Source organism: Oncorhynchus gorbuscha, linkage group LG24 (assembly GCF_021184085.1).
Source record: "Oncorhynchus gorbuscha isolate QuinsamMale2020 ecotype Even-year linkage group LG24, OgorEven_v1.0, whole genome shotgun sequence".
Taxonomy (NCBI): domain Eukaryota; kingdom Metazoa; phylum Chordata; class Actinopteri; order Salmoniformes; family Salmonidae; genus Oncorhynchus; species Oncorhynchus gorbuscha.
The window spans coordinates 54,961,955-54,988,038 of record NC_060196.1 but is presented as its reverse complement, the minus strand read 5'-3'; the positions used below and the strand labels follow the sequence as shown (position 1 = coordinate 54,988,038).

At 43.9% G+C, this 26,084-nt stretch overlaps 1 protein-coding gene across 1 annotated transcript in view; it reads left to right on the top strand.

The window, feature by feature from the left end:
* LOC124012727 (CUB and sushi domain-containing protein 3-like) overlaps positions 1-26,084 on the top strand; it is an 849,083-nt gene that overhangs the window by 426,510 nt on the left and 396,489 nt on the right. The window contains exon 10 of the mRNA XM_046326635.1: positions 25,737-25,858. Within this exon, the coding sequence (XP_046182591.1) occupies positions 25,737-25,858 (122 nt within the window). The remainder of the gene's footprint in view (positions 1-25,736; positions 25,859-26,084) is intronic.

Genomic DNA, 26,084 nt, shown 5'->3' with positions numbered 1-26,084 from the left:
AATCACAGGCACTCTTAGTGAATCACAGGCACTCTTAGTGAATCACAGGCACTCTTGGTGAATCTTGTTTTTTGTCTCTACAATGTCCTTGTGTTCCACAAATGACTTATCTGCCATCATATCTCAGTACATTTACATTAGTAAAACACTAGAGCCATATGGCCACATGACAACAAACAGACAGATGGTTAGGTCCATATGCTGATGCATTCTTCAGACTTTTTTTCACTACTTTACTCTGATTAGCAGTGTCTTTGAAGCATGGAAGAGGTGGGGACGAGTGTTGATGTGACTAAATATACACAGGCAGTTTATGATATCACAACGTATAACACTGCTGTAACCACTGCCAGTTGGACTTAATTAGAAGGATAATATATTCCCTATTTAGTGCGCTACTTTTGACCAGTGTCTAATGAAAATTAATGCACTATATATACACGTGTATCTGGACACCCCTTGAAATGAGTGGATATGGCTATTTCAGCAACACCTGTTGCTGACAGGTGTATAAAATTGAGCACACCGCCATGCACACAGCCATAGACAAACATTGGCAGTTGAATGGCCTTACTGTAGAGCTCAGTGACTTTCAACATAGCACCGCCGAGTGCTGAAGTGCACAGTGAGTACAAATCGTCTGTCCTCAGTTGCAACACTCATTACCGAGTTCCAAACTGCCTCTGGAAGCAACGTCAGCATAAGAACTGTTAGTCGAGAGCTTCATGAAATCGGTTTTCATGGCCGAGCAGCAGCACACAAGCCTAAGATCAAAATGTGCAATGCCAAGTGTCGGCTGAAGTGGTGTAAATCTCGCCACCAAAGGACTCTGGAGCAGTGGGAACAAGTTCTCTGGAATGTTGAATCACGCTTCACCATCTGACAGTCCGACAGACGAATCTGGGTTTGGTGGATTCCAGGAGAACGCTACCTGCCCCAATGCTTACTGTAGTTCCAAATGTACATTTGGTGGAGGAGGAATAATGGTCTGCGGCTGTTTTTCATGGTTCAGGCTAGGCCCCTTAGTTCCAGTGAAGGAAAATCTTAACTTGACATTCTAGACAATTCTGTGCTTCCAACTTTGTGGCAACAGTTTTGGAAATGCCCTTTCATGTTTCAGCATGACAATGCCCCCATGCACAAAGTGAGGTCCATACAGAAATGTCTTGTCGAGATCGGTGTGGAAGAACTTGACTGGCCTGTACATAGCCCTGACCTCAACCCCATCGAACACCTTCGCCATGAATTGCCGACAGCGAGCCAGGCCTAATCTCCCCAAAATCAGTGCCTGACCTCACTAATGGTCTTGTGGCTGAATGGAAGCAAGTCCCCGAAGCAATGTTCCAACATCCAGTGCAAAGCCTTCCCAGAAGAGTGGCGGCTGTTATAGCAGCAAAGGGTGGACCAACTCCGTATTAATACTCATGATTTTGGAATGACACGAGCAGTGTCCACATACTCTTGGTCACGTAGTGTATATAGGAAATAGGCTACCATTTGGGACGCATCCAAAGACAGACTGTGGATTAGAGAGACTTCAAATTCAACAATACAGTACATAATATACTTTTAATGTAGTGTAATACTTCAAATGATTGTAAAGTTCAAGTATGAGTTAGAACGTGTCAGGACATCCAGCTATTTCTTTCAAATTATTTATTTAAAACTAAAAAATATATATTGACTAATAATATCATATGATTATAATCCTGAGCTACTAAAACATCTGTACACGGTGGATCATTGATGTGATTCATGTATAAATATATGTCAATAAAACGGGGCTTCCTAACTGGGGCACCCGAGTGCTAGAGGCATCACTACAGACCCTGGTTTGATGCCAGGCTGCATTACAACCGGCCGTGTTTGGAAGTCCCATAGGGCGGGGCATAATTGGCCCAGCATCCGCTGAGGTAGACCGTCATTTGTAAATATGAATTTGTTCTTAAAACTGACTTGCCTTAAAACTATCCTGTGTAGAGCACTGCTTCTGGCTGTAAATGATGTATTACGAGTTTTTCTGTGGACAGTATTGCAAATTACACCTTGAAATAGGCAGGCAATATTCCACAGCCACTTTCCCTGCTGTGTGTGTGAGTGTCTCTCTCTTTTTCTCTTTGTCCGTGTGTGTAGGTGTGTGAGTGTCTCTCTCTTTTTCTCTCTGTCCGTGTGTGTAGGTGTGTGAGGTGTGTGAGTGTCTCTTTCTTTTTCTCTTTGTCCGTGTGTCTAGGTGTGTGAGTGTCTCTTTCTTTTTCTCTTTGTCCGTGTGTGTAGGTGTGTGAGTGTCTCTCTCTTTTTTCTCTCTGTCCGTGTGTGTAGGTGTGTGAGTGTCTCTCTCTTTTTCTCTCTGTCCGTGTGTGTAGGTGTGTGAGTGTCTCTCTCTTTTTCTCTCTGTCCGTGTGTGTAGGTGTGTGTGTGTGCGGAAACATTAGGGGCTGAAACCGGAAGGGAAAGAGGCAGAGTACCTTGGCTCAGGGTTAATGATGTCATTGATCATTCTCAGTGGCGATAGTTTTGTTTGTTCCTCCCGTTCCTCCAAGTCGCCAGTCAGACCAGCTAATCTTTATTCCTCCTGCTGAATTGGCTCATTTTCCCCCAGGAGAAGGTCAGCCTGAATGTCGCTGGACATAAAACACCAACAATAGGAGAGAAAACAAGTGAAATGAATGAAACGTGGAGGGCGTTTTGTCAACAGTGAAACGTGGAGGGCGTTTTGTCAACAGTGAAACGTGGAGGGCGTTTTGTCAACAGTGAAACGTGGAGGGCGTTTTGTCAACAGTGAAACGTGGAGGGCGTTTTTTCAACAGTGAAACGTGGAGGGCGTGAAACGTGGAGGGCGTTTTATCAACAGTGAAACGTGGAGGGCGTTTTATCAACAGTGAAACGTGGAGGGCGTTTTATCAACAGTGAACGTTCAGGGCATTTTATCAACAGTGAAACGTGGAGGGCGTTTATCAACAGTGAAACGTGGAGGGCGTTTATCAACAGTGAAACGTGGAGGGCGTTTTATCAACATTGAAACGTGGAGGGCGTTTTGTCAACAGTGAAACGTGGAGGGCGTTTTGTCAACAGTGAAACGTGGAGGGCGTTTTGTCAACAGTGAAACGTGGAGGGCGTTTTATCAACAGTGAAACGTGGAGGGCGTTTTATCAACAGTGAAACGTTTTATCAACATTGAAACGTGGAGGGCGTTTTATCAACAGTGAAACGTGGAGGGCGTTTTATCAACAGTGAAACGTGGAGGGCGTTTTATCAACAGTGACACGTTCAGGGCATTTTATCAACAGTGAAACGTGGAGGGCGTTTTATCAACAGTGAAACGTGGAGGGCGTTTTATCAACAGTGAAACGTGGAGGGCGTTTTATCAACAGTGAAACGTGGAGGGCGTTTTATCAACAGTGAAACGTGGAGGGCGTTTTATCAACAGTGAAACGTGGAGGGCGTTTTATCAACAGTGACACGTGGAGGGCGTTTTATCAACAGTGAAACGTGGAGGGTGTTTTATCAACAGTGAAACGTGGTGGGCAGTGAAACGTGGAGGGCGTTTTATCAACAGTGAAACGTGGAGGGCGTTTTATCAACAGTGAAACGTTCAGGGCGTTTTATCAACAGTGAAACGTGGAGGGCGTTTTATCAACAGTGAAACGTAGAGGGCGTTTTATCAACAGTGACACGTTAGGGGCATTTTATCAACAGTGACACGTTAAGGGCGTTTTATCAACAGTGAAACGTGGAGGGCGTTTTATCAACAGTGACACGTTCAGGGCGTTTTATCAACAATGAAACGTGGAGGGCGTTTTATCAACAGTGAAACGTGGAGGGCGTTTTATCAACAGTGAAACGTGGAGGGCGTTTTATCAACAGTGAAACGTTCAGGGCGTTTTATCAACAGTGACACGTTCAGGGCGTTTTATCAACAGTGAAACGTGCAGGGCGTTTTATCAACAGTGAAACGTGGAGGGCGTTTTATCAACAGTGACACGTGGAGGGCGTTTTATCAACAGTGAAACGTGGAGGGCGTTTTTATCAACAGTGAAACGTGGAGGGCGTTTTATCAACAGTGACACGTTCAGGGCGTTTTATCAACAGTGAAACGTGCAGGGCGTTTTATCAACAGTGAAACGTGGAGGGCGTTTTATCAACAGTGACACGTGGAGGGCGATTAATCAACAGTGAAGCGTGGAGGACGTTTTATCAACAGTGAAACGTGGAGGGCGTTTTTATCAACAGTGAAACGTGGAGGGCGTTTTATCAACAGTGACACGTTCAGGGCGTTTTATCAACAGTGAAACGTGGAGGGCGTTTTATCAACATTGAAACGTGGAGGGCGTTTTATCAACAGTGAAACGTGGAGGGCGTTTTATCAACAGTGACACGTTCAGGGCGTTTTATCAACAGTGAAACGTGGAGGGCGTTATATCAACATTGAAACATGGAGGGCGTTTTATCAACAGTGAAACGTGGAGGGCATTTTATCAACAGTGAAACGTGGAGGGCGTTTTATCAACAGTGACACGTTCAGGGCGTTTTATCAACAGTGAAACGTGGAGGGCGTTTTATCAACAGTGAATCGTGGAGGGCGTTTTATCAACAGTGAAACGTGGAGGAGTTTTATCAACAGTGAAACGTGGAAGCGTTTTTCAAAGTACGTGGAGGGTAGTGACGTGGAGGGCGTTTATCAACAGTGAAACGTGGCGTTTTATCATCCGTGGAGGGCGTTTATCAACAGTGAAACGTGGAGGGCGTTTTATCAACAGTGAAACGTGGAGGGCGTTTTATCAACAGTGATGGGAGGGCGTTTTATCATTAGTGACACGTTCAGGGCGTTTTATCAACAGTGAAACGTGGAGGGCGTTTATCAACAGTGAAACGTGGAGGGCGTTTTATCAACAGTGAACGTGGATGGCGTTTTATCAACAGTGAAACGTGGAGGGCAGTGAAACGTGGAGGGCGTTTTATCAACAGTGAAACGTGGAGGGCAGTGAAACGTGGAGGGCATTTTATCAACAGTGAAACGTGGAGGGCGTTTGATCAACAGTGAAACGTGGAGGGCGTTTTATCAACAGTGAAACGTGGAGGGCGTTTTATCAACAGTGAAATGTGGAGGGCGTTTGATCAACAGTCCGTTTATCAGTGAGAGTTTTATCAACAGTGACAATGTGGAGGGCGTTTATCCAGTGAAACGTCTGTTTATCAACAGTGAAACGTGGAGGGCGTTTTATCAACAGTGAAACGTGGAGGAGTGAAACGTGGACGGCGTTTTAGAAGTGACACGTTCAGGGCGTTTTATCAACAGTGAACGTGGAGGGCGTTTATCAACAGTGAACGTGGAGGGCGTTTATCAACAGTGACACGTTCAGGGCGTTTTATCAACAGTGAAACGTGGAGGGCGTTTTATCAACAGTGAAACGTGGAGGGCGTTTTATCAACAGTGAAACGTGGACGGCGTTTTATCAACAGTGAAACGTGGAGGGCGTTTTATCAACAGTGAAACGTGGAGGGCGTTTTATCAACAGTGAAGCGTGGAGGGCAGTGAAACGTGGAGGGCGTTTATCAACAGTGAAACGTGGAGGGCGTTTATCCAGGGCGTTTTATCAACAGTGAAACATTTTATCAACAGTTGTTCAGGGCGTTTTATCAACAGTCGTGGAGGGCGTTTATCAACAGTGAAACGTGGAGGGCGTTTATCAACAGTGACACGTTCAGGGCGTTTTATCAACAGTGAAACGTGGAGGGCGTTTTATCAACAGTGAAGCGTGGAGGGCGTTTTATCAACAGTGAAACGTGGAGTTTATCAACAGTGAAACGTGGAGGGCGTTTTATCAACAGTGAAACGTGGAGGGCGTTTTATCAACAGTGAAACGTGGAGGGCGTTTTATCAACAGTGAAACGTGGAGGGAGTTTTATCGACATTGAAAGTACAGGCCGTTTTATCGACATTGAAAGTACAGGCCGTTTTATCAACAGTGAAACGTGGAGGGCGTTTTATCAACAGTGAAACGTGGAGGGCGTTTTATCAACAGTGAAACGTGGAGGGCGTTTTATCAACAGTGAAACGTGGAGGGAGTTTTATCGACATTGAAAGTACAGGGCATTTTATCAACAATGAAACGTGCAGGGAGTTTTATCGACATTGAAAGTACAGGCCGTTTTATCAACAGTGAAACGTGCATGGAGTTTTATCAACAACTAAGCTAAATATCTTGATGTCTTGAAGTGGCAGCTTATCTCCCCTGGTTTAGCTGCCATCCCTCTCTGGGAGAGCTGAATTAGTGAAAGGTTCACTATTAAAGGAGATAACACAAAGAGGATTTCTGAACTATTCATTAGCTTGGCAAAACAAAGAAATTGTAACAACCCAGCAACTTAAAGACATCCAAAGTCTGATTTTAGAGGCTTCCTTTTGCCTCTCCCGACACAAGGATCAATAAAGATGAACCAGACAATGTAGCCCGACCCCGTCCCCTTCTGTTATTTGTGAAGGTTAAGTGACAGAATGTCATTAGTAATATTGTTTGCTCAGGTCCCTTAATCCAGATCAATTTGGCTGCTCAGCATGCTTGCTATAGTGGCATTGACCCAGCAAAATACATTTTAAGCAGAATGGACTACAGGCATGCCTAGATATACGTCACCTAGATAGAATACAGATTCTGTTTCTCTGAGCCCATGATGACACTGGCCACCCCAAAATTCAACAGTCACAAATCCCATTTCAAATAAAATCAAATCATATTATTCACATACACATATTTAGCAGATGCTATTGGTCATATACACATATTTAGCAGATGCTATTGCGGGTGTGGCGAAATGCTTGTGTTCCTAGCTCCAACAGTGCTAGGAAGAATTCATAACAATACACACAAATCTAAAGTAAAAGAATTGAGTTAAGAAATATATAAATATTAGGACGAGCAATGTTGGAGTGGCATTGACTAAAATACATTAGAATGGACTACAGTATATACATAAGAGATGAGCAAAGCCATATGTAAACATGTGAAGAAGCTGTTTGTCAGTCTCTTGGTCCCAGCTTTGATGCACCTGTACTGACCTGCTTTTATTTTATTTTTATTTTTTTTAACCTTTATTTTACTAGGCAAGTCAGTTAAGAACAAAGTCTTATTTTCAATGACGACCTAGGAACAGTGGGTTAACTGCCTGTTCAGGGGCAGAACGACAGATTTGTACCTTGTCAGCTCGGGGATTAGAACTTGCAACCTTTCAGTTACTAGTCCAACGCTCTAACCACTAGGCTACCCTGCCGCCCAGGGTAGCAGGGTGAACAGGCCTTGGCTGGGATGGTTGATGTCCCTAATTATCTTTTTTGGCCTTCCTGTGACATCGGGTGCTGTAGGTGTCCTGGGGGGCTGGTAGTGTGCCCCCTGTGATGCGGGCGGTGCAGTTGCCGTACCAGGCGGTGATACAGCCCGACAGGATGCTCTCGATTGTGCATCTGTAAAAGTTTGTGAGGGTCTTAGGGGCCAAGCCAAATTTTGGTTGAAGAGAGGCTGTTGCTCCTTCTTTACCACACTGTCTGTGTGGGTGGACCATTTCAGTTCATTGGTGATGTGTACGCTGAGGTACTTGAAGCTTTTTACCTTCTCCACTGCGGTCCGGTTGTTGTGGATAGGGGGGGCTCCATCTGCTGTTTCCCAATGTCCACAATCATCTACTTAGTTTTGTTGACGTTGATGTTGAGTGAGAGGTTGTTTTCCTGGCACCACTCCACCAGGGCCCTCACATAACCTCCATGTAGGCTTTCTCGTTGGTAATCAGGCCTACAACTGTTGTGTCGTCTGCAAACTTGATGACTGAGTTGGAGGTTTGCATGACCATGCAGTCATGGGTGAACACGGAGTAGAGGAGGGAGCTGAACACACACCCTTGTGAAGCCCCTGTGTTGAGGATCAGTGAATTGGAGGCATTGTTTCATACATTCATCACCTGGGGGCGGCCCTGTCAGGAGGTCCAGGACCCAGTTGTACAGGGCAGGGTTCAGACCCAGGGCCCAGAGCTTAATGATGAGTTTGGAGAATACTAAGGTGTTGAAGGTATAGCTATAGTCAATGAACGACATTCTTGTCCAGATGGGACAGGACAGTGTGCAATGCTATGGTGATTGCATCGTCTGTGGATCTATTGGGGCAGTAAGCAAATTGGAGTGGGTCTAGGTTGTCAGGTAAGGTGTAGGTAATATGATTCTCAACTAGCCTCTCAAAGCACTTCATGATGAAAGAAGTGAGTGATACGGGGCGATAGTAATTTAGTTCATTGACCTTTGCCTTCTTGGGTACAGGAACAATGGTGGACATCTTGAAGCAAGTTGGAACAACAGACTGGGATAAGGAGAGAATGAATATGTCTGTAAATACTCCAGCCAGCTGGTCTACGCATGCTCTGAGGACGCGGCTAGGGATGCCATCTGGGCCGGCAACCTTGCTAGGGTTAACACGGTTAAATGTCTTACTCACGTCTGCTACGGAAAACGAGAACCCACATGCCTTGGGAGCTGGCCATTCGGTGGCACTGTGTTATCCTCAAAGCTGTCGAAGAAGGTGTTTGGAGCAAGACCTGTATACCCTGCCACATACGTCTCGTGTCTGAGCCAATGAATTGCGACTCCACTTTGTCTCTGTACTGACGTTTTGCCTGTTTTGATTACCTTGCGGAGGAAACAACTACACTGTTTGTATTTTACCATATTCACAGTCACCTTGCCATGGTTAAATGTGGTGGTTCGCGATTTCAGTTTTGCGCGAATGCTGTCATCTATCCACAGTTTCTGATTTGGGTAGGTTTTAATAGTCACAATTGGAACCACAACCGTGATGAACTCAATCACTGTTTCGATGTCATTCTCAGAGGCTACCCGGAACATATCCCAGTCCGCATGATCAAAACAATCTTGAACCATGTATTCCAATTCATCAGACCAGCGTTGAATAGACCTTGGCACGGGTACTTCCTGTTTGAGTTTCTGCCTATAGGAAGGGATGAGCAAAATGGAGTCATGATCTGATTTGCCGAAGGGAGGGCTGGGGGCCTTGTTGGAATCCTGGAAATTGGAGTAGTGGTGGTCGAGTGTTTTAGCGGTGCTAGTACTCCAGTCAATGTGTTGATAGAACTTCTTTAGCATTTTCCTCAAATTTGCTTTGTTAAAATCCCCAGCTACAATAAATGTGGCCTAAGGATATTTGGTTTCCAGTTTGCACAAATTCCAGTGTAGCTCCTTGAGGGCCGTCGTGGTATCGGCTTGAGGGGGAATATACACGGCTGTGACTATATAACCAGAAATAATTATCTTGGGAGATAATACTGTCAGCATTTGATTGTGAGGTATTTTAGTTCGAATGAACAAAAGGATCTGAGTTTCTGTACGTTATCACAATCACACCATGAGCAGTTAATCATGAAACATACACCCTAGCCTTTCTTCTTTCCGGAGAGTTCTTTATTCCTGTCTACGCACTGTATTGAGAACCCAGCTGGCTGTTTGGAGGGGACAGTATATCTGGAAAGAGCCATGATTCAGTGAAACAGAGTATGTTACAGCCCCTGATGTCTCTCTGGAAGGAGATCCTTGCCCTGAGCTCATCTACTTTATTGTCCGGAGACTAAACATTAGTGAGTAATATACTCACTCGGAAGTGGTGGATGGTGTGCACGCCTCCTGAGTCGGACTAGAAGTCCACTCCAAATACCTCTTCTCCGCTGGCAGCCTCTGAGATAAGTTCAATCGCCCTGGAGGGTTCGAACAAAGGATCGAATTCTGGAAAGTTGTATTCCTGGTGAGTTACCATTTCCCTGATATCCAAAAGTTATTTCCGGTTGAATGTAATAACGCAAATAACTTTCTGGGCTAATAAAGTAAGAAATAACACAACAACAACAAAAATGTTGATTAGGAGCTAGAAGCAGAGCTGCCATGTCTGTCGTCGCCATCTTGCTTCTCTATGTCCATATGTGGTTGTCACGGTGTAAATGTCAGAACAGACCAAGACACCCTAAAGCACATTGACAGATGGAGACAGGAGGGACTAGCTAGGGAGACTGACTTTGAGGAATTTTTAATACCACTCATCACTCATCGCTTTTGTGATACTGCTCTTATTGTGTTGACTACAGTAGCAGTGAGAGAGCGAGAGAGAAAGAGAAAGAGAAAGAGAGAGAGAGAGAGAAGGAGAGAGAAGGAGAGAGAAAGAGAGAAACAAAATACACAAGGAGCGAGGGCAGTAAAGGGTTCATGACCTTATTACTATGCTACTTAGACACTGTGCTAGAGTGAGACATACAGGCTTGGATGTGGGGGGTGTGTGAGTGTGTAATCGGGTGTGTAAGCACCAAGTTACCAGACACTGTGTGAGGTCTCTGTCTACTATCAGGCCAGCTGCCTTCACCACTGGGTGCCAGGAGCACTGAGAACAAGACTCCCCGCGGTGGAGACATACACAGACACACAAACAGACACACGCTGAAACAGAGACACACACAAGCATACTGTACACACACATACTCTCTCTCTTTATCTCTCACTCTTTCTCTCAATTCAATTCTCTCTCTCATTCTCTTGCTTTTGATCTCTCTTTCTCTGTCTCTCGCTCTCTCTCTTTATCTCTTTCTCTCTCTCTTTCTCTCTCTCTTTCTCTTTCTGTCTGTCACACAAACAAACATATACTTACACACATCATGCAGTCCATACACACACACACACACACACACACACACACACACACACACACACACACACACACACACACACACACACACACACACACACACACACACACACACACACACACACACACACACACACACACACACACACACACACACACACACACACACACACACACACACAAACTGGCAGATGTACACTACTGTTCAAAAGTTTGTGGTCACTTAGAAATGTCCTTGTTTTTGAAAGAAAAGCAAAAAAAATGTACATTAAAATAACATCAAAATGATCAGAAATACAATTTAGACATTGTTCATGTTGTAAATGACTATTGTATCTGGAAACGGCAGATTCTTTATGGAATATCTACATAGGCGTAGGAAATTTCTAAGTGATCCCAAACTGTTGAACGGTAGTGTACATAGAGAAAGAGACACACAAATATAGCCTTCTACAGCACAATACTATCACAGAATAATGCCCCTGATTCTCTCCTCCCTCACTGAACCCATTGTGTACGTCTGTCCCCTCTGTTTATGTCACAGTCCCCCGATCCCCTGTCACACCTCCACCCACCTCTCCTCCTCTCCCTTCCTCTACAAAGTTTTCTTTCTTTCTCACCGTGGTACCCTGACCTTTAGATGGCCACTATATCACTGACTGGGTATCACCTGAGCCTGTTTGTTCCTGCGGCTAAAAGCTGCACAAACTAATTATGGAAGATGCCACTTGAAATCATGCAGAAAATTGCCTAGATCTATATATTCAGGACAGCCCAAGGGTACGCAGTGTTAATCACATATTTCTATTTACCCGTTCATTGGAGCTCTGTTTTGTCTATCTCTCTCTCATTATCTCTATCTATCTTTATATCTCTCATTATCTCAGTCTGTATCTCTCTCTCATTATCTCTATCTATCTTTATATCTCTCATTATCTTAGTCTTTATCTCTCTCTCTCTCTCTCTCTCTCTCTCTCTCTCTCTCTCATTATCTCTATCTATCTTTATATCTCTCATTATCTTAGTCTTTATCTCTCTCTATCTCTCTCTCATTATCTCTATCTATCTTTATATCTCTCATTCTCTCAGTCTTTATCTCTCTCTATCTCTCTCATTATCTCTATCTATCTTTATATCTCTCATTCTCTCAGTCTTTATCTCTCTCTATCTCTCTCTCATTATCTCTATCTATCTTTATATCTCTCATTCTCTCAGTCTTTATCTCTCTCTATCTCTCTCTCATTATCTCTATCTATCTTTATATCTCTCATTCTCTCAGTCTGTATCTCTTTCTCTCTCTCTCTCTCTCTCATTATCTCTATCTATCTTTATATCTCTCATTCTCTCAGTCTTTATCTCTCTCTCATTATCTTTATCTATCTTTATATCTCTCATTCTCTCAGTCTTTATCTCTCTCTATCTCTCTCTCATTCTCTCTGTCTGTATCTCTCTCTCTCTCTCTCTCTCTCTCTCTCAATTCAACTCAATTCAATTCAATTCAATTTGCTTTATTGGCATGACGTAACAATGTACATATTGCCAAAGATTATTTTGGAAAAAAATTTCAACGGGACAACAGTAAAAACAATAACCAAGTGTCAAAATAACCAGACATTCAATAATAACAATAATTATACAGTAGAGGACATGTGCAGGTTGATTGGTCCGTCAGACACTGTCCCTCAACTTATGACAGGCAGAAATGTAGTGCCCTGCCAATCCCATTCTCTCTGTCTGCGTCCTCCCCAACAGGACGGGTAGCCTCTCTCTCATTAGGTCTTTGAAACATTGAATAAGGGTTTACATTTGGGGAAATTCTCTGTAATTGTTTTATATATTTTACATTTTGTCAGGAAATGCAGCTCCTCTAGGTTCTGCTGTTACAGTGGTTGCACAGCGTTTCCTCTACAGGGAGCCAGGTTTTCCTTGTCTCCTCTTCTCAATGCTCTCATTGCTCTGAGCATGTCTTTGTCAAGGTTATTCTCAGGTTTTGATCAGTTACCATGGCCAAATATTTTCTCTCAGTGTCTCTGAAAGCTCTCTCTCATTATCTTTGTGTTTATCTTTGTTTGTGCTTACAGATCTGTAAGAGCCAGAAATCTTGCTTGTTTGTAGGTGGCCAAATACTTATTTTCCAACCTAATTTGCAAATAAATTCATTTTAAAAAATTCTACAATATTCTCTCAGGAACACATCTTTTCTGTCAATACTAGTTATTTTTCATTATTTTCAAATATCTTTATATCGACCAATTTTGAGGGGATCAATTAGTTGTTGTCTCTATCTCGGATTTCATTACTCAAATGATCAATCCTCCAGAGTCTCTGCCTCTATTGACATAGCTCTGTTTCTTCAATTCAACAATTACCAATTAGCCTGTGGGACAGCTTTCTGTAGCCTGTGGGACAGTGATGTACTCTGTAGCCTGTGGGAAGATTATTCTGTAGCCTGTGAAAGTGACCTCTCTTAGGACAACAGTAGACCTCTCAATAGCCTGTGGGACAGTGACCTCTCTGTAGCCTGTGGGACAGTGACCTCTACCTGTGGGACAGTGACCTCTCTGTAGCCTGTGGGACAGTGCTCTGTAGCCTGTTGATTGGACAGTGACCTCTCTGTAGCCTGTGGGACAGTGACCTCTCTGTAGCCTGTGGGACAGTGAGTGCCTGTGGGACAGTGACCCTCAGCCTGTGGGACAGTGACCTCTCTGTAGCCTGTGGGACAGTGACCTCTCGGTAGCCTGTGGGACAGTGACCTCTCTGAAGCCTGTGGGACAGTGGTTTCTCTTTGTGGGACAGTGACTCTCTGTAATTGTGGGACAGTGATTTTAGCCTTTTGTTTAGCCTGTGGGACAGTGTTCTCTGTAGCCTGTGGGACAGTGAGTTTAGCCTCTGGGAATGTTCTCTGCTGCCTGTGGGACAGTGAGTTTAGCCCTGGGAATGTTCTCTGCTAGCCTGTGGGTTGAGTGAGTTCAGCCTTACACTATGTCTCCTGCAGAATGATAGTAACATCTTTAAGATTTTTGTTGAACTCCAGTGGTAAACTCTTCAGTCCAAAGGTTGATGAGTTTAGGCTCTGAATGTTCTAAATGCTAACTGATAGGTTGATGAGTTTAGGCTCTGAATGTTCTACATGCTGACTGATAGGTTGATGAGTTTAGGCCCTGAATGTTCCACATGCTAACTGATAGGTTGATGAGTTTAGGCCCTGAATGTTCCACATGCTAACTGATAGGTTGATGAGTTTTAGGCCCTGAATGTTCCACATGCTAACTGATAGGTTGATGAGTTTAGGTCCTGAATGTTCTACATGCTGACTGATAGGTTGATGAGTTTAGGTCCTGAATGTTCTACATGCTGACTGATAGGTTGAAAATTTTAGGCCCTGAATGTTCTACATGCTAACTGATAGGTCGATGAGTTTAGGCCCTGCATGTTCTACATGCTGACAGCGATTTCATGTTGCAAAGAAAAAGAATAGCAGTCAGAAATACACTAACTACTAACTAATAAGTTGTTAAGAGTGAGATAAACAGGATAACAGCTAACATTCTTTCTGTTGCATATATAAATATTCGTATTCATTGAACAAGTAAATTCTAGTACAATAGGTGTGTGTGTGTGTGTGTGTGTGTGTGCGTGCGTGCGTGCGTGCGTGCGTGCGTGCGTGCGTGCGTGCGTGCGTGCGTGCGTTTAGTGCAGATATAATGGAGGTGCTGTTTCTCTCACTCTGTCTGTCTGTATCTCTCTATCAATTCAATTCAATTCAAGGTGCTTTATTGGCATGGGAAACATGTGTTAACATTGCCAAAGCAAGTGAGGTGGATAATATACAAAAGTGAAATAAACAATAAAAATGTACAGTGAACATTACACATACATAAGTTTCAAAACAATAAAGACATTACAAATGTCATATTATATATATAGAAAGCCCTTCTTGCCTTGTCTCTCAGATCTTTCACAGCTTTGTGGAAGTTACCTGTGGCGCTGATGTTTAGGCCAAGGTATGTATAGATTTTTGTGTGCTCTAGGGCAACGGTGTCTAGATGGAATTTGTATTTGTGGTCCTGGCGACTGGACCTTTTTTGGAACACCATTATTTTGGTCTTACTGAGATTTACTGTCAGGGCCCAGGTCTGGCAGAATCTGTGCAGAATATCTAAGTGCTGCTGTAGGCCCTCCTTGGTTGGTGACAGAAGCACCAGATCATCAGCAAACAGTAGACATTTAACTTCAGATTCTAGTAGGGTGAGGCCGGGTGCTGCAGACTTTTCTAGTGCCCGCGCCAGATCGGTGATATATATGTTGAAGAGGGTGGGGCTTAAGCTGCATCCCTGTCTCACCCCATGGCCCTGTGTGAAGAAATGTGTGTGTTTTTTGCCAATTTTAACGGCATAATTGTTGTTTGTGTAATTGTTGTTTGTGTGTGTTTTACCCCCAACACCACTTTCCATCAACTTGTATAGCAGACCCTCATGCCAAATTGAGTCAAAGTATTTTTTGAAATCAACAAAGCATGAGAATACTTTGCCTTTTCTTTTGGTTTGTTTGGTTGTCAATTAGGGTGTGCAGGGTGAATACATGGTCTGTTGTACGGTAATTTGGTAAAAGCCAATTTGACATTTGCTCAGTACATTGTTTTCATTGAGGAAATGTAGGAGTCTGCTGTTAATGATAATGCAGAGGATTTTCCCAAGGTTACTGTTGACGCATTTTCTGTGGTAGTTATAGGGGTCAAATTTGTCTCCACTTTTGTGGATTGGGGTGATCAGTCCTTGGTTCCAAATATTGGGGAAGATGCCAGAGCTAAGGATGATGTTAAAGAGTTTTAGTATAGCCAATTGGAATTTGTTGTCTGTATATTTGATCATTTCATTAAGGATACCATCAACACCACAGGCCTTTTTGGGTTGGAGGGTTTTTATTTTGTCCTGTCACTCATTCAAGGTGATTTGGAGAATACAGTGGGTTCTGGTCTTTAATAGTTGAGTCTAAGATTTGTATTTGATCATGTATATGTTTTTGCTCTTTATTCTTTGTTATAGAGCCAAAAAGATTGGAGAAGTGGTTTACCCATACATCTCCATTTTGGATAGATAATTATTTGTGTTGTTGTTTGTTTCGTGTTTGCCAATTTTCCCAGAAGTGGTTAGAGTCTATGGATTCTTCAATAACATTGAGCTGATTTCTGACGTGCTGTTACTTGTTTTTCCGTAGTGTATTTCTGTATTGTTTTAGTGATTCACCATAGTGAAGGCGTAGACTCAGGTTTTCTGGGTCTCTATGTTTTTTGGTTGGACAGGTTTCTCAATTTCTTTCTTAGGTTTTTTCTTTCTTCATCAAACCATTTGTCCTTTTTATTAATTTTCTTCGGTTTTCTATTTGAGATTTTTAGATTTGATAGGAAAGCTGAGAGGTCAAATATACTGTTAAGATTTTCTACTGCCGAGTTTACACCTTCACTATTACAGTGGAACATTTTACCCAGGGAATTCTCTAAAAGGGATTGTAATTTGTTGTTGCCTAATTGTTTTTTGGTAGGTTTCCAAACTGCATTCCTTCCATCTATAGCAATTCTTAATGTTACGCAGTTCCTTTGGCTTTGATGCCTCATGATTGAGTTTTGCTCTGTTCAAGGGGACTGTGATTTTGCTGTGGTCTGATAGGGGTGTCAGTGGGCTGACTGTGAACGCTCTGAGAGACTCTGGGTTGAGGTCAATGATAAAGTAGTCTACAGTACTACTGCCAAGAGAAGAGCTATAGGTGTACCTACCATAGGAGTCCCCTCGAAGCCTACCATTGACTATGTACATACCCAGCGTGCGACAGAGCTGCAGGAGTTGTGACCCGTATGTGTTGGTTATATTGTCATAGTTGTGCCTAGGGGGGCATATGGGGGAGGGAATGCTGTCACCTGCAGGCAAGTGTTTGTCCCCCTGTGTGCTGAGGGTGTCAGGTTCTGGTCCGGTTCTGGCATTTAGGTCGCCACAGACTAGTACATGTCCCTGGGTCTGGAAATGATTGATTTCCCCCTCCAGGATGAAGAAGCTGTCTTCAAGTGTGGGGATTCTAGTGAGGGGATATAGATAGCACACAGGAGGACATTTTTCTCTTTTAAGATAATTTCCTTTTGAATTTCTTGCCAAATGTAAAATGTTCCTGTTTTGATTAATTTAATAGAGTGAATTAGCTCTGCTCTATACCAAATTAGCATCCCCCCTGAGTCCCTTCCATGTTTCACACCTGGTAGTTTGGTGGATGGGACAACCAGCTCTCTGTAACCTAGAGGGCAACCAGTGGGTCTGTCTCCTCTATACCAGGTTTCTTGCAGGATGACAATGTCTGTATTACCGATTTCTTTGGTGAAGTCCGGGTTCCTGCTCTTTAGGCCAAAGGCAGATGACCTCAGGCCTTGGATATTCCAGGATGATATAGTGAAGGCTTTGTGTTCCATAAAGTGTCCGATGTTGTTGGTCGTGGTTTGGCCTCAGGCCAGTAAGTGTGAGCAGAGCCTGCTGAGCATTTGGTACATGCCATTGGCTTGGGCGAGTGTAAGAGTCGGGGTTGGGCCTGTTTGCCCGCTCACTACCTGGGCGTATGTGTGACTTCCATGTTGAGGCCCTCTTTGCGGGGGTGGGGTCATGGGGTGGGCAGGAGTGGCATAGGTCTGATCTGAGGGGGCCTAAATGGGGTATGGGCATGGTTGACGTGGGGGGGGTGTTGATTGGTCAGGGTGGGGGTGTGGATGTGTCTGGGGGTGCTGTGGTCTGGATGTAAGTCCTCTTGGTGTGGGTCCTCTATGTGTAGGTCCAGGGGGTGGTCCCGCAGGTCTGGGAGAATGTCTCGCTGGTCTGGGTGGGGTGTCTATTGATCTGTTGCTCCTGTGTGAAGTGTTGGGGATACGTTTGAGAGTGATGTCCTTTAGAGTCCGGGCAAAGGTGGGCACTGCTGCCTTGTAGAGGTGGACCTGGTCATAGAGGCTGTTCAAGTCCAGGGTGGAGTGGTGGGCCAGGAAAACATTTGGTTTTGAGGCACAGTCACGGGAAATACTTGCATTTACCCGCTATATTGTGGCAGGGTGGAAGTTTTTTCGTGGTAGCAGGGTGGAGATAACCACTTGTGCGTTGGGGAAAGTAGAAGAAGCTTTTTCAATCACTCCCTTCAGTGCTGTGGCCACCCTTTCCTGCTATGCTCTCAGGTCGTTTGTGCCTGTGTGTATTAATATGTGGCTAGGTGACTCTAGTTGGTCCTCAGACAGAAGGTCTAGGGAGCTGGGTGTATTATCATGTGGCTAGGTGACTCTAGTTGGTCCTCAGACAGAAGGTCTAGGCGGCTGGGTGTATTATCATGTGGCTGGGTGACTCTAGTTGGTCCTCAGACAGAAGGTCTAGGGAGCTGGGTGTATTATCATGTGGCTAGGTGACTCTAGTTGGTCCTCAGACAGAAGATCTAGGGCGGCTGGGTGTATTATCATGTGGCTGGGTGACTCTAGTTGGTCCTCAGACAGAAGGTCTAGGGCGGCTGGGTATATTATCATGTGGCTGGGTGACTCTAGTTGGTCCTCAGACAGAAGGTCTAGGGCGGCTGGGTGTATTATCATGTGGCTGGGTGACTCTAGTTGGTCCTCAGACAGAAGGTCTAAGGCGGCTGGGTGTATTATCATGTGGCTGGGTGACTCTAGTTGGTCCTCAGACAGAAGGTCTAGGGCGGCTGGGTGTATTATCATGTGGCTGGGTGACTCTAGTTGGTCCTCAGACAGAAGTTGTAAGGCGGCTGGGTGTATTATCACATGGCTGGGTGACTCTAGTTGGTCCTCAGACAGAAGGTCTAGGGCGGCTGGGTGTATTATCATGTGGCTGGGTGACTCTAGTTGGTCCTCAGACAGAAGGTCTAAGGCGGCTGGGTGTATTATCATGTGGCTGGGTGACTCTAGTTGGTCCTCAGACAGAAGGCCTAGGGCGGCTGGGTGTATTATCATGTGGCTGGGTGACTCTAGTTGGTCCTCAGACAGAAGTTGTAAGGCGGCTGGGTGTATTATCACGTGGCTGGGTGACTCTAGTTGGTCCTCAGACAGAAGGTCTAGGGCGGCTGGGTGTATTATCACGTGGCTGGGTGACTCTAGTTTGTCCTCAGACAGAAGGTCTAGGGCGGCTGGGTGTATTATCATGTGGCTGGGTGACTCTAGTTTGTCCTCAGACAGAAGGTCTAGGGCGGCTGGGTGTATTATCATGTGGCTGGGTGACTCTAGTTTGTCCTCAGACAGAAGGTCTAGGGCGGCTGGGTGTATTATCATGTGGCTGGGTGACTCTAGTTTGTCCTCAGACAGAAGGTCTAGGGTGGCTGGGTGTATTATCATGTGGCTGGGTGACTCTAGTTTGTCCTCAGACAGAAGGTCTAGGGCGGCTGGGTGTATTATCATGTGGCTGGGTGACTCTAGTTGGTCCTCAGACAGAAGGTTTAGGGCGGCTGGGTATATTATCATGTGGCTGGGTGACTCTAGTTGGTCCTCAGACAGAAGATCTAGGGCGGCTGGGTGTATTATCATGTGGCTGGGTGACTCTAGTTGGTCCTCAGACAGAAGGTCTAGGGCGGCTGGGTGTATTATCATGTGGCTGGGTGACTCTAGTTGGTCCTCAGACAGAAGGTCTAGGGCGGCTGGGTGTATTATCATGTGGCTGGGTGACTCTAGTTGGTCCTCAGACAGAAGGTCTAGGGCGGCTGGGTGTTTGGACACCAGAGTTTAGAAACACTGTGTTTGGAAAAAAAGTTTTATATTTTATATTATATATTTTGAATTTTATATTATATATTTTATATTCTATATTTCCCATTTGAGTCCATAAGGAGTACAATCTGTGTCTCGTGTTTGTCCTCAGTGGGTGTGGTGTGTTGTCAGAAGGGCCATTAGGGTGGCTGACAGGGGGGGGGGTGCTCAGAGGCAGTGGGAGTCGCTGGGCTTGGGATTCTTCATTTGTCTGTTCTGCTGTGATGTCAACTCTATGGTCAGGGTCTGGTGTGGACTGTTCTGCTGTGGTGTCGAGACTTTTGTCGGGTGCTGAGGTGGGCTCTTCTGCTGGCTTCTCTGTGGGGGTGGCCACCTCTAGTGGGTTGTTCTCTGTCACACGCCATCCCCCTCACCCTCTCCTCCAGCAGTCTGATCCTCTCTTCTAGTGCTCTGTTCTTCTCCTGCTCCTGCTCTTTCTTCTGTTGAAGTTGTCTCACTACTGTCCAGAGTGCAGATATGTCTCTCTCCACCTCCAGCACTCCGGGTCTGGTTAAGGGGGTGTTGTGCTGGACTGTTGTCTGGGTCTGTGCTGACTGGAGTGTAATCACCTGCTGTTCCAGCTCCACCTGCCTTACCTCCAGCTGGGTGAATTTATTCTTCATTTCAATGAGGGAGTAGTACTTTGTGCTGGGACGATGACTGGGGGTTGCTTGTCTGTGGGGTTTTATAACGAAGAGGTCTAGTCTGACCCGCTCGGGTTGGGGGTATCTTTATCAAGGGAGAGCTTCTCCTGCTGGGCTAATTCTTTAATTTGGTGAAAGTACAGCTGAAACTGTTTGCGGTTACCCTGTACCATTACTGTTCCGGACTTATAGAGATTTATATTAGCTGACTCAGAGTCCTCGTTGTCAAGTATCCTGAGTTTCCACCCCTCGTTAACCTCTTGCTCCTACCTGGCATGCAGGCGTCCCATCTAGACATCTGGAAATGCAAATGTGCTATGCTAAATGCTAATAGTACTAGTTAAAACTCAAATGTTCATTAAAATACACATGCAGGGTATTGAATTAAAGCTACACTCGTTGTGAATCCAGGCATCAAGTCAGATTTTTAAAATGCTTTTCGGCGAAAGCATGAGAAGCTATTATCTGATAGCATGTAACACCCCAAAAGACCCGCAGGGGACGTAAACAAAATAATTAGCATAGTCGTCGCTACACAAACCGCACAAATAAAATATAAAACATTCATTACCTTTGACCATCTTCTTTGTTGGCACTCCTAGATGTCCCATAATCACTATTGGGTCTTTTTTTCGATTAAATCGGTCCATATATAGCCTAGATATCGATCTATGAAGACTGTGTGATAAACGGAAACAAATAGCGTCTTATAACGTAACGTCATTTTTTTTAAAATTAAAAAAGTGACGATAAACTTTCACAAAACACTTCGAAATACTTTTGTAATGCAACTTTAGGTATTATTAAACGTTAATAAGCGATCAAATTTATCACGAGGCGAAGTATATTCTTTAGCTGTCAGTCTGGAAATAATGTCCGGGTAATTCTCAACCAAAATATCCGGTCGGAGACCGGAAGAAATGCGTTGCCTTGCGTCTGTTTGACCAAGAAACAAAGCCTAGGCAAATGACAAGACTCTAGACAACGTGTGGAAGCTGTAGGTATTGCAACCTCAGCCCCATTAAATGTGGTTCACCTTTATCAATGGGTTCAAGTCGTGCATGGATATATTTTCAGATTTGATCAGATTTTCCTGCGCTTTTCGATGAAACGCACGTTCTGTTATAGTCACAGCCATGATTTAACCAGTTTTATCCACACATACTAATCATATGCATATACTATATTCCTGGCATGAGTAGCAGGGCGCTGAAATGTTGCGCGGTTTTTAACAGAATGTTCGAAAAAGTGGGGGTAGGATTAACAGGTTAACACCCCCTCTCGTAACAGAGGGGTAGTGTGTTAATATAGCACTGTGCCATGCCAGAGGATGGTTTGTGTGGAAGATAAGGTTGCTGATGTTCCCATTTTTGTAATAGTCTGCAAAAAGTCTCTCCTGATTTTACATAAGGAGCTTCATTTTGTAATCTTTTCTTGCCTTATCATTCTTTACATACACAGGGTACTGTATTTTAATTACATCTGAACAGCGGGAGGCAGCTGGGCTAATGGGCTTTGACACCTCTCACTTGACACGTCAGTGCTAGTTGAAGCTGTATCAAGCTTGGCAGAATTATGTTAGAACTCAGTCCTTATAAAGTAATGTAGGGTATTTTTCTTCTTGGCTTTTGGAAATAGAATATAGTTTCAGACTAAACATTACTCACTCAGTTTCAGGTTGGGTGGTGTTTTCAGGTTTTTGTTGTTTTCCAGAGATTTTGCTGTATAGAATAATAATCCTTGGTAGTCTTCCAGGTAATTCCGTCCAAAATCAGGTTGTAGGTTTTGAGTTTTGATTTGAAGTGAGGGTTATGTTGTAGAGGGTAGCATCCTGTATGTGTTCCTGACACAAAAAAATCAAATTATCTAACTTTATCTAACTATTTTTTAAAGAAAATGCTGAAAAATGCAGGAGCTCATCTGATCGTGACCTCTGCTCTGCTCTGATCTCTCTCTCTCTCTCTCTCTCTCTCTCTCTCTCTCTCTCTCTCTCTCTCTCTCTCTCTCTCTCTCTCTCTCTCTCTCTCTCTCTCTCTGTCTCTCTCTCTCTCTCTCTCTCTCTCTCTCTCTCTCTCTCTCTCTCTCTCTCTCTCTCTCTCTCTCTCTCTCTCTCTCTCATTATCTCTGTCTGTTCTCTCTCTGTCTCTCTCTCTCTCTCTCTCTCTCTCTCTCTCTCTCTCTCTCTCTCTCTCTCTCTCTCTCTCTCTCTCTCTCTCTCTCTCTCTCTCTCATTCTCTCTGTCTCTCTCTCTCTCTCTCTCTCTCTCTCTCTCTCTCTCTCTCTCTCTCTCTCTCTCTCTCTCTCTCTCTCTCTCTCTCTCTCGCTCTCATTCTCTCTGTCTGTATCTCTCTCTCTCTCTCTCTCTCTCTCTCTCTCTCTCTCTCTCTCTCTCTCTCTCTCTCTCTCTCATTCTCTCTGCTCTGCTCTCATTCTCTCTGTCTCTCTCTCTCTCTCTCTCTCTCTCTCTCTCTCTCTCTCTCTCTCTCTCTCTCTCTCTCTCTCTCTGTCTATATCTCTCTCTCTGTCGCTTTCTGTTTCGATGAGGATCTATTATTGCTCTCCGATAATGAGATTGTAATAGGAAGTGTGTTGCTTTTATTAAAAATAAAATACTAATTAGCAAAGTGGTATTGTGAAGAGGAAATCTTATTTCCACAATGAGAATGCTCGTTGCTCTCAATGTTTCTTAATGCCATTCTCCCCATGTGCGCTAGCTGATGCTTGTTAGACAGTTGATTGACTCCATGTCTATTATTTCCTATACAGATTATTTGAAACATTAGCATCAGAATTTGAGAATTAAAGAGACCGTGCCATTTGTTTTATTGTAACTTACCAGGTCAAGGATATTAGATAACCTCTAAAGTGGTAGTCGTTCACATCTCTTATCATGACCATGATTCTGACATGATAAATACCCAGGAATGACTTTATCAGCTGCCTGGCTCACTGGCTCGTAGTACCACCAAACACTTCCTCATCTCCCCTGGAAAACAGAGACATAAAGCAACAAATAATGTTAATAAGGCAGAGAGTGACCCGGATGGTTTTTACTTCCTGTTTTAAATCTATGGCTACACTCTAATTTTTACTTCCTGTTTTAATCCTATGGCTACACTCTAATTTTTTACTTCCTGTTTTAATCCTATGGCTACACTCTAATTTTTACTTCCTGTTTTAATCCTATGGCTACACTCTAATTTTTACTTCCTGTTTTAATCCTATGGCTACACTCTAATTTTTACTTCCTGTTTTAATCCTATGGCTACACTCTAATTTTTACTTCCTGTTTTAATCCTATGGCTACACTCTAATTTTTACTTCCTGTTTTAATCCTATGGCTGCACTCTAATTTTTACTTTCTGTTTTAATCCTATGGCTACACTCTAATTTTTACTTCCTGTTTTAATCCTATGGCTACACTCTCATTTTTACTTCCTGTTTTAATCCTATGGCTACACTCTAATTTTTACTTCCTGTTTTAATCCTATGGCTACACTCTAATTTTTACTTCCTGTTTTAATCCTATGGCTACACTCTAATTTTTACTTCCTGTTTTAATCCTATGGCTACACTCTAATTTTTACTTCCTGTTTTAATCCTATGGCTACACTCTAATTTTTACTTCCTGTTTTAATCCTATGGCTACACTCTAATAGGCTTCCAGTCAAATCAAATTGGATTTGTCACACGCGTCAAATACAACAGACCTTACAATGAAATGCTTACTGACAAACCAACAATGCAGTTTTACCAAAATATCCCCCCAAAAAGTAAGAGATAAGAATAACAAATAATTAAGGAGCAGAGGTAAATAACAATAGTGGGGCTTTACACAGGGGGTACCAGTACAGAGTCCATGTGGAGGCTATATACAGGGGGTACCAGTACAGAGTCAATGTGGAGGCTATATACAGGGGGTACCAGTACAGAGTCCATGTGGAGGCTATATACAGGGGGTACCAGTACAGAGTCAATGTGGAGGCTATATACAGGGGGTACCAGTACAAAGTCTATGTGGAGGCTATATACAGGAGGTACCAGTACAAAGTCTATGTGGAGGCTATATACAGGGGGTACCGGTACAGAGTCAATGTGGAGACTATATACAGGGGGTACCGGTACAGAGTCAATGTGGAGGCTATATACAGGGGGTACCCGTACAGAGTCAATGTGGAGGCTATATACAGGGGGTACTGGTACAGAGTCAATGTGGAGGCTATATACAGGGGGTACCGGTACAGAGTCAATGTGGAGGCTATATACAGGGGGTACCGGTACAGAGTCAATGTGGAGGCTTTATACAGGGGGTACCGGTACAGAGTCATTGTGGAGGCTATATATAGGGGGTACCGGTACAGAGTCATTGTGGAGGCTATATACAGGGGATACCGGTACAGAGTCAATGTGGAGGCTATATACAGGGGGTACCGGTACAGAGTGAATATGGAGGCTATATACAGGGGGTACCGGTACAGAGTCAATGTGGAGGTTATATACAGGGGGTACCGGTACAGAGTCAATATGCAGGGCACCAGTGTTGAGGTAACTGAGGTAATATGTACATGTAGGTAGAGTTATTCAAGTGACTCTGCATAGATGATAACAACAGAGAGTAGCAGCAGTGATGAAGATGGGGGGGATGCAAATAGTCTGGGTAGCCATTTGATTAGCTGTTCAGTCTTATGACTTCAGGGTAGAAGCTGTTTAGATGCCTCTTGGACCTAGACGCTGTGGTACCACTTGCCGTGCTAGTACATGACAACTGAAACCATAGCTTAAGGTTCATGGTGTGGTTTTCGAAAGTAGCAGTAATCTTAGTAAAAAAAGTAGTAGTAATCTTTTACTGCAGTGTTTCTTGGTCGTCTTTAACAAATCTACTTTGAAACAGAAGTATACACCTCACACACATGGTTATGGGCTTAAAAAAAGGAAGACACCTGTACCATAGAGTTGAAATGTTTGGAGTTTGGAGTTATACATCCTAATATTACACTATATACTGTACATTACAGAAGACTCAATTACAACAAAACCGTTTGACATAGAAAACCGTTTGACATAGAAAACCGTTTGACATAGAAAGACTGGATTTTCTGAGGTAACAACAACAACAAAACATTTAAATATTAATACTATATATACTATAATATATCCTCCCATGGGACCACTAGAGGGCAATTTGGTCATTTGACTGCAGGAAACAAATCTGGTTCAGATAGCTGCAGGCGGAATATTTAAAAGTACAATTCTCGGTAGAAATCTTAGGGCCATTCAACCTCTCTATGTTCTGCCGATATTTCATTAATATGAGCACTCAATGTGAGCCAAATCCGCAGACCTAAAATGCCGTCTTACACACACACACACACACACACACACACACACACACACACACACACACACACACACACACACACACACACACACACACACACACACACACACACACACACACACACACACACACACACACACACACACACACACACACACACACACACACACACACACAGTGGCATTTGGCAACATCTGTCTCTAATTAACCACAACTTTTGTGCTTGCCAGGTTGTTAAATGTCAAAATGTTAAATTAATAACCATTATTATTTATTTCTCTCTCCATCTCTTTTTCGTTTTGTTACAGTGAAAACATGCGGCTCTAATCTTCAAGGTCCTGCTGGTACATTCACTTCTCCCAACTTCCCCATCCAGTATGAGTCCAACGCACAGTGTGTCTGGATTCTCACCGCCACCAACCCCAACAAGGTAGGCTGGACTAACCAAACCTGAGAGAGAGAGAGAGAGAGAGAGAGAGAGAGAGAGAGAGAGAGAGAGAGAGAGAGAGAGAGAGAGAGAGAGAGAGAGAGAGAGAGAGAGAGAGAGAGAGAGAGAGAGAGAGAGAGAGAGAGAGAGAGATGAACCTGGAGGAGAGTCCCCTAAGCAAGCTAGTCCTGTGGCTCTGTTCACAAACACAAACACACCCCAGAGAGCC